Source organism: Echinops telfairi, unplaced genomic scaffold (assembly GCF_000313985.2).
Source record: "Echinops telfairi isolate 266 unplaced genomic scaffold, ASM31398v2 ScPeMD7_70;HRSCAF=299, whole genome shotgun sequence".
NCBI lineage: Eukaryota > Metazoa > Chordata > Mammalia > Afrosoricida > Tenrecidae > Echinops > Echinops telfairi.
Genome location: NW_022103968.1, coordinates 968,382 through 977,003, shown reverse-complemented (window position 1 = coordinate 977,003; position 8,622 = coordinate 968,382). Strand labels below are relative to the sequence as shown.

At 63.9% G+C, this 8,622-nt stretch overlaps 2 protein-coding genes across 3 annotated transcripts in view; one reads left to right on the top strand and one right to left on the bottom strand.

Moving 5' to 3' along the window:
- Window positions 1-4,839, top strand: part of DPYSL4 (dihydropyrimidinase like 4) — a 13,214-nt gene extending 8,375 nt beyond the window's left edge. The window contains exons 8-15 of the mRNA XM_004701228.2: window positions 105-173; window positions 382-502; window positions 1,491-1,647; window positions 1,956-2,097; window positions 2,326-2,496; window positions 2,714-2,893; window positions 3,371-3,536; window positions 4,210-4,839. Coding sequence (XP_004701285.1) covers window positions 105-173; window positions 382-502; window positions 1,491-1,647; window positions 1,956-2,097; window positions 2,326-2,496; window positions 2,714-2,893; window positions 3,371-3,536; window positions 4,210-4,301 — 1,098 coding nt within the window. The 3' untranslated portion in view covers window positions 4,302-4,839. The remainder of the gene's footprint in view (window positions 1-104; window positions 174-381; window positions 503-1,490; window positions 1,648-1,955; window positions 2,098-2,325; window positions 2,497-2,713; window positions 2,894-3,370; window positions 3,537-4,209) is intronic.
- Window positions 4,840-6,088: 1,249 nt separating this feature from the next.
- The window catches only part of STK32C (serine/threonine kinase 32C), an 11,636-nt gene continuing 9,102 nt past the window's right edge, over window positions 6,089-8,622 (bottom strand). For both annotated transcript variants that reach the window (XM_045291651.1, XM_045291652.1), the window contains exons 10-11: window positions 7,590-7,657; window positions 6,089-6,645 (exon numbers count right to left, since the gene is read on the bottom strand). In XM_045291651.1, coding sequence (XP_045147586.1) covers window positions 6,519-6,645; window positions 7,590-7,657 — 195 coding nt within the window. In that variant the 3' untranslated portion in view covers window positions 6,089-6,518. The remainder of the gene's footprint in view (window positions 6,646-7,589; window positions 7,658-8,622) is intronic.

Below are 8,622 nucleotides of genomic sequence, written 5' to 3'. Positions count from 1 at the left end.
GGGTGGTGGGTGGGATTGGGGGGCACAGGGCAGAGTGGGGAGTCTGTGACTGGGTGGTAGGTGGGATTGGGGGTTACAGGGCTGAACGTGGCCTGGTGCTGCAGGAGCAGAAGCGGATGTTGGAGCTGAGCATCACTGGGCCAGAGGGCCATGTCCTCAGCCACCCCGAGGAGGTAACGACCGGCCGGCGCAGACACTGCCCTGCCCCTCCCCACAAGGGACTGTGCTCCCCCTCGGCCTCGTGAATCCCGTAACCCCCACGCACTTGTGCTCCACTGTCACCCACAGCCGGGGTCCCAGAGGTGGGCCCAGGTCTCCCCTCCACCCAGGTGGCAGGAAGCCTTGGCCTCTCAAAGCCTGAGCCCACCCCCCACCTTGCAGGTGGAGGCCGAGGCCACGTACCGTGCGGTCATCATCGCCAAGCAGGCCAACTGCCCGTTGTACGTCACCAAGGTGATGAGCAAGGGCGCAGCCGACGTGGTCGCCCAGGCCAAGCGACGAGGTGAGTGCCGCAGGGACGGGGGAGGGGGGGACCTGGGGCCCCCAGCCTGGAGCTGGGAGCTGGGGGCAGGATGCAGGCCCCGACCCAGGGGCCCCAGCCTGCAGCTGGGAGGGGAGTGCAGGCCCCTGGAGTTCGGGTCCTGGGGGGCCCCAGCCTGGAGCTGAGAGTGGAGCATCTGGCCAAGGAGGAAAAACTTCTGACACTGGGTCACAGCCCTATGTGGTGGAGGAGCCCTGGTGGCCGCAGTGGTCACTCGCTGGGCTGCTGCCCACAAGGCCAACGGTGTGGAATGGAACCCACAGGGCAGTGCTCTGGGGCCCACCAGGTCGCCATTGACTCGATGGGACGAAATGGGGGGGTCCTGAGGAACCTGACCACAGTCAGGTTCGTGAGCCTGCTGTGACCACAAGAGTTCCAGGGCTTCCCTCGCAAATTCCGCAGCACAAAGTGGTCTCCCGTGGGGAAGGTTTAAGAATAAGAAGCCCAGTCTGAGACCTGGGGATGGTTGGCAGGAGGCTAGGGGTGTGGGGCTGGGGTTGGGTGGAGCCATATTCTGTGGGAAACAGAAAGATTTCTCCCAAGTCGTCTCCCCCTTCCCCCACAATATTCAGGCTGGGAGGGGCGGGCCCTAGGTGAGGGGTGGGCTGGTGAGCCTAGAAGGCCCCAGGCTGGGCCCCGCCCTCGCCCCACCTCCTTCCCAGCTGAGGTGTCTCGGGCTGGCTGGGTCCTGAGGGTGGCAGCACCCATCCAGTGGATACGTTTTCTGCAGAAAAGTTTGAAACTAGCACTCCCTCCCTTGAGCCAGAAACAGTGCGGGCCTCCCGCACCTGGGGAGCCTGGGCTCCCCCCTCCAGCACCTGCTTGGCCTGTGGACCCTGCGAGCCTCAGGGGTCCCCAAGGCTGTGTCCGGCCACTCCCCTGGGGTCTCCAGGCCAGGTGGAGGTGGTAGCCTGTGCAGGTGGACCCTGGCTTTCACTGCCTCCCACAGGCGCTGTTGTGTTTGGGGAGCCCATCACAGCCAGCCTGGGCACTGACGGGTCCCATTACTGGAGCAAAAACTGGGCCAAAGCCGCGGCTTTTGTCACCTCGCCCCCCATCAGCCCGGACCCCAGCACCTCGGACCACCTCACCGCCCTGCTGTCCAGGTGACAGTGCCTCACGCTGGTCGGGGCCTCAACCTCCACGCACCCACAAACCTTCCAGCTCTGCTGAGGGTGGCCTGGGCTGGGCCTGGGGTCCCCCATGGGATTTTATGCAAGGACATGCCCCTCTAGCCCCTCATTCACCTCACTGTTGACCATACCCTCCTGTCTCAGCCCTGACCCCAGACTCCGGGGCACTGGTCCAGCCCAGTCCTGATGGCTGGTGGGGCCACCTCTGAGCCCTGGGGGCTGCACCGGAGGAAGGGGGGGGTGAAGCCCCTGACTTGCCGCTGACCCCAGCATGTCCTCAGCGGGGACCTCCAGGTGACAGGCAGTGCCCACTGCACCTTCAGCACGGCCCAGAAGGCCGTTGGCAAGGACAACTTCACGCTGATCCCCGAGGGCACCAATGGGGTAGAGGAGCGCATGGCTGTGGTCTGGGAGCGAGGCGTGGTGGGTACAGGGGCCTTGGGTGGGGTCTTGGAGTGAGGGATGGTGGGTTATGGGGGTCCCCCTAAGCCAGGGCAGCCTGGCTTCTGGCAGCGCCCTCATTGTCACATGGTGGGGGGGTGCCATGGCAGAGCCCAGGGCCTGCAGAGCCCGGTATGGCCACATGCAGGCAGCGCCTGGGTGGGGAAGTGGCCGGGGCCCCTGGCCCTCAGGTGGTCCCTTGCTTCCCAGGCCTCGGGGAAGATGGACGAGAACCAGTTTGTGGCAGTGACCAGCACAAACGCTGCCAAGATCTTCAACCTCTACCCACGGAAAGGCCGGGTGGCTGTGGGCTCAGACGCGGACCTGGTTCTGTGGAACCCCAGGATGACCAGGGTCATCTCAGCCAAGAGCCACCACCTGGTAACAGCACCTACTGGGGTCTCACCCTCCCCAGGCAAGACACTGGCGGGGTGGCCCTGGGAGGTGCTGCCCCACTGAACAGGGCAGAGGCCTGAGACAGGCCAGCTCCTGAGCCAGCAGTTGGTGGCTGCCTGGCAAGAGGACTGGGGTGTCCTGGCAGCTGGTCAGGGAAGGACTGGGCCAGAGAGGCATGGTGCAGGCCTCCTTTCCTCCCCAGAACGTGGAGTACAACATTTTTGAAGGTGTCGAATGCCGGGGGGCGCCCACGGTGGTCATCAGCCAGGGCCGGGTGGTGGTAGAGGATGGCAACCTGTTGGTCACTCCTGGGGCTGGCCGCTTCGTGCCCCGCAAGACTTTCCCTGACTTTGTCTACAAGAGGGTAAAAGCTCGGAACAGGGTGAGTGCCTGCATCTGGGGTCCCCGTGCAGAGAGGGGGTCCCCATGGACTCTGGACAGAGGGGGATCCCCGTACAGACCAGAGAGAGAGGGGCCTCCATACTGATCTGAAAGAGAGGTCCCTGTGCAGACAAGGGGTCCCCATGGAACCAGAGAGAAGGGTCCTCAAACAGACTAGAGGGGGTGCGATGGAGGGTCTCCTTCCAAAAGAGGTGATTCCTGTGGGTCTGTCCTGCTCGGACCCTGACCACAGGTGTAGGGAGTGCTGAGGAGGGAGTTATCTGTGTGTGTGTGTGTACTGGTGGGGGAGGTGTGCAGGTGAATGTGTATAAGGGAGGTGTGTACACAGGTGTGGGGAGTGGGAATGTGTGCCCATGTAACTGGGATGTAGGTGTGGGCAGTGTGCACGGTGTGAGCTGCCCAGGGTGGGTGGAGCAGCGTCCTGTGCCCAGCGCCCTCATGCTGCCCTGTGTCACAGCTGGCAGAGATCCATGGGGTGCCCCGGGGCCTCTACGACGGGCCAGTTCACGAGGCAGTTGCGCCTGCCAAGGCGGCCAGCGGTGCCCCTGTGCGCACCTCTTGCCCTGGCAAGATCTCCCTGCCACCCGTGCGCAACCTGCACCAGTCTGGCTTCAGCCTCTCAGGTGAGCCTGGCCCCGGGCGGGGCCTGCAGGTGAGTGGGCGGGGCCTGAGGGGCCTAGGAGCATCTGTGGGATCAGCTGCGCCCACAGGCAGGGCAGCCAGCAGGTGGGCAGCGAGCTGGGCACCTGGAGCCCAGGGGTAGCATGAGATGCCTCCTGAGAGGGGAGATGGACTCTCACAGTCATCCCTGTGCCACCTGCCAGGTCATCTGCTCTATGCCACCCACCCTGGTCACCGGCTCTATGCCACCTGCTCTGGTCACCCGCCCAGGCCCCCAGGGTGACAGGAGGGATGACCCCAGGGAATCTGGCCAAGATGGAGGAGCGTGGTCCACCAGGGGCTATAGCCAGTGTGTGTGTTGGGGAGGGACCGCCTGTCCATCCTGGGGAGGGTACCTTTTATCTCCCATCTGGAGGGACGCAGGCCTGGGGCAGGTCCTCATGGGGATCTTGCTCATCTGACGAGCTATGGGGGTTGGGTCTGGGTGCAGAGCCAGCCCAGCCTGTGCTGGTCCCACAAAGGCTGAGTGTCGGGGTGGGGGTGGGGCAAGGGCCACACTGAACCCCAGTCTGCTGGTGCATGTGCGTCTAAGAGGACTTGGTGAGCTGCAGTGGCCCAGCCTTTCTGCTGGGTGAAGGGGACCCCGTCCTGGCCCACACCTTGCCCTCCTCCCAGGGTCCCAAGCTGATGACCACGTGGCCAGACGCACGGCTCAGAAGATCATGGCGCCCCCCGGCGGCCGCTCCAACATCACCTCCCTCTCCTAAGTGACCCCTCCCCAGGCCCTGTAGTTATCCCTTTCCCAGATGGAATGGCGCTCCATCTTGCCTCGCCTCCCCCAGAGCCCCGCTTTGGGGGCCCAGGTCCTGCCGCCGTGGGGCCCCCAGCCAGGGGCTGGACTGGACAGCATTTCACTGCCGGATTCAGCAAACACAGCTCAGGGCACCAATGCCTGAACAGAAAGAGGGCGACTGCCCGACCAGGGTCAGGAGGACAGCTTGTGAAGCTGTTCCCTCCCCACCAAGTCACTGCCACCCAGGCCCAGGCCCCACCTGTCCCCAAAGGGTCCCCTGTACCAGGACAGGGCGTTGGCCCTAGCAGCTGCCGAAACTTCAGGGATGGCTTCCGGAGATCCGACCACCGGGCGTCCAGACTATTAGCCGGGGCCTCCTCTCCTCCAGCTGTCTCTGTGGGTGTCTTAGATGTAGCATCATAGCCTTTGTATTGACCACAGCTGTCGTCGGCACCTGGGAGCTGCCCAGACACGCGGCCACCACCTCGTGTCCATTAAAGACGTGGCTGGAAGCCTCCCAGCGTGCTGAGCCTACTCTCTCCCCCAGTTCCAGGGGGCAGGGCCAGGGGAGGGGCCTCGCACCACAGGAAGCTGGGTGTGAGGGGGAGGGCTGAGGAGTCTGCTTCCGGACCCCAGGAGGCTGGCTGAGACTACTAGGCCAGACACACACCAGGAGGCCCCTGGGGCTCATCGCCCCTGGAAAAGGTGGGGGCCCTGAGCCCCCCAAAGCACTGGAGGCTCAGCCTTCAGCAGGCAGCAGAGGCTCTGCCCTTACACAGGGCGAACGCCTGGATGCAGCCCTCCTGGTGACAAAGCTCCCCAAGTCGCAATCCAGACTCGGGTTCTGTGTGTAACCCAGCGTGAGCCCACCTGGGCAGTGTGGAGGGTCTGAGGTGGGCGGAGCAGCTTGCTGGGCGCAGGCTGGGGAGCCGAAGCCAGCCTGCTCGGGAGCTGAGTGCGAGAAGAGATCTGGACTGCAGACAGCCCCTCGCCTGCACGTATGCAGGTGCCAGCTGACCAGCCGAGGGCAGCTGGGTGTCCCCAGAGAGCTCCATGCCAGCTCTACCCACCTGGCATCAGCCCGGGACGGGCACTCAGGGAGGCGACGGGGCCGGGCAGTGAGTGGTGAGGCTGGGCTTGCCTGTGGGACCCACTGGCTGTCTCAGGCCAGGTGATGGTGGGCTCGGGAACTTTGGCAGACGGTTCCAGAGCGGTGTTCCCGGGGAGGGCAGTGGGAAGAACGGCCCTCGCCCCAGGGGGCTGCGTCGGCCAGGTGGCAGTGGTGTCCTTTGTTCACTGTTTGACTGCTCATTAGTTCACGTGCCATCAGTTCATCTGTGGGTCACTCAGAGATGCGTGCAGTGCCCTTCCTGCATCCGGCTCTGCCCAGCGCTGGGTAGGAGGGTGACCACAAAGGCCCCATGTCCCTTCCCAGCGTGTCACCCAGCTGTGCAAGAGATGGTCAGTACTATGTCCTTGGGTCAATGCTGGGGCTCCAACCAATAGCGGGACAAAGGTGAGCACGGAAAGGGAGGTGTTGCCTCAGTTAAACAGCTGTCCATGGCTTGCTGCCCCTGTTTCGCCTCCCACCCAGCAGACATTTATCCTGGGTGCTCTCTGCACCAGGGTGCCCCTACCTTGCGAGAAGAGGGGCTGCGCCATCAAACCCATGAGCAATTGACAGGTGGGCGTCCTCCCTGCCCTGCCCCCAGGCCTCAAGCCCTCACGCCTGGCAGGCAAGCAGGCAGACAGACCCACTCATTGCAGAACACTGGACAGTTGTGTAATTCTGAAGTGAAAACCACAGGGACAGCAGAAGCTGCGGGGAGTGGGGGGGTGTCGCTATAAAACATTCTCTTCCTCCCACCCCCACCCCTGATGAACCCACCGGGACCAGGCCCACAGCTTGGGCCGCCCGGTGCTTGGGCTCGGTGCTCTGACAGTCCGGTCACCCACTGCAGCCCCCCGAAGAGGCCTGGGCAGTGGTCCAGGTGGCACCTGCCCTGGGCTCGGCCCCTTCACCAGCAGCACCTGCCCCTCTGGCCGCTGTCCTGAGAAGGTCCCAGGCTCAAGAGCCAGGCAGCCGCTTCAGAGGCGTGATGGTGCTTGTGGCCCCTTCGGCCTGCTCTCCCACCACCCTGTCCTGGTGGCCACAGAGGCTCTGTCCCAAGAGTCCACCCCTGCCAGGCACCTAGCTGCTCCCCGCTGAGGGGCAGAGGGGACCGCACATGGGCAGGGTGGACCCTGCTGCCTCGCCATCCTCCCGGGGCTCCTGCTCCTCGCGGGGTTCAGCCATAGGGTCCCGGCTCCTCTTCAGCCTGCAGGGGTGGGGCAAAGAGAGGGGTCCAAGGCCTGGTCACCACCCCTAAAACTGCTTCCCACAGACTGACGGGGGCTCACAGAGGTCACCCACAGGTGCCCACAGACCTCCCTGCCCCGACCTCACTCCAGGACAGGCAGGGGCTGAAGGTCAGCCAGGGCAGGACAGCACTCAGCTGATGGCACAGATACAGCTCTGCGCTCCCACCAGGCCAAGTACGCCCACCCTGGCAGCGGCCCGTGTCCACACGTGGCTCTGCCACAGTCACAGGTAGTACACTCAGGCCAGTCCTCAGGGCTCCCTCCTCCAGGAAGCCCTTCCCCAACAGGAGGAGGCCTCCTCCCTCTACAGCCCAGGCACAGCAGGGGCTTGTGGGCCTCTCATCACCCTGCAGGCAAGCTCTGACCTTCCTTGCCAGGTAGGCAGGGAGCTGAGTGGGTGGGTAGGTGAGTGAATGGGTGGTTAGGGGAGTAAGTGGGTAAATGAGTGAGCGGGGTGGGTGAGTGAGTGAGTGAGTAGGTGAGTGAGTGGGTAAATGAGTGAGCAGGGTGGGTGAGTGAGTGGGTGAGTGAGTAGGGTGAGTGAGTGGGTGGGTGAGTGAGTGAGTGAGTGGGTAAATGAGTGAGCAGGGTGGGTGAGTGAGTGAGTAGGTGAGTGAGTGGGTGGGTGGGTGAGTGGATGAGTGAGCGGGGTGGGTGAGTGAGTAGGTGAGGTAGGTGAGCGAGTGGGGTAGGTGAGTGGGTAACTGAGGGTGGGTGGGTGAGTGGTAGCTAGCCTGGAATACTGACAATGGACAGGAGGTCATTGCCCGGAACCCAGTGATCCCAGCCACCTGCCTCAGTTTAGAAGGTAAATTTCCCAGGAGCTCTTCCCACAAGCCCTGGGCAGCCCCAGCTGACCAACCGCTCTGGCCCTCTGGCCTGTGGATGCCCTCGCACTCACTTTTCCCGGTTGAAGATCACAAAGTCCTGCTGGATGGCGTCCAGGCAGTCCTGCAGGTACTCATTCTCCTGCCGGCAGACAGACGCCGTTGTGAGCTGCTGGAGCTCTGCCCTCAGGCCGGGTGCAGGGAGCAGACTTCTCCTGGGGACCCACAGCCAGTGACCAAGGGTGCCCGAGGTGGGAGGTCCGGCCCCACGAGGCGGGGCAGGCAGTTGACAAGGTCTCTGGGCCACACAGCCAGGACAGGCCACACGTCTGCTGTCCAGGCTCTGCTCCTGGGCCCTTCCTTGAAGCAGGCTCTCAGGACCTGGGCCAAGTCCCCTCGAGCAGGGGTGCATGCGAGGGACTTCCTGGGAGCCTTACTAAGGCAGCAGGGAGGGGTGGGAGATGCCAGCTCTGGGAGAAGCTGTGAGGACTGGGGATGTGGCTGTCCTTTCTGGGCCCTGAGTGGACTGGACTGGATAGTGTCGGGGGAGGTTTAGACCCTTATCTCTGAGGGCAGAGTGCTGGGAGGCGGGGGGCGGGGGGAGTCTCTCCCAGAAAGACTATCCACTGCTGGTCCTCACCCCTGGCTTCGGCTGGGCTGGGATCACGTCTCACTAGAGCTGCTCAGAGACAAGCTCAGCCCCAAGGGCCTTCACCTCCTGCCCACCACCCAACTCACCCCAGTCCAAGTCCCCTGCCTGTGGGAGTCCTATCCAAGCCCTGAGAGGAAGCTGAGCTGACAGCTGTTGGGGCAGCCTGACCCTGGATTCCTCCCAGACCCTCCCCATCCCAGACCCTGTCCTATCAGAACAGATGCTGCTTCAGGGCCAGGGTCCCCAATAGACCTGGCCTGACTCACTAAGGGAGCACCTCTTGCACTTAGACAGGGAGCACTCCCTCATGTGGGCCTGCACTCACATCACAGACTGGGAGCATTACCACCCCCTCCCTCGCTCACAGACTGGGAGCACACACACCCCACCCCAGTCCCTGCTCACAGACTGGGAGCACCACCCCTCCCCACTCACAGACTGGGAGCACCACTCCC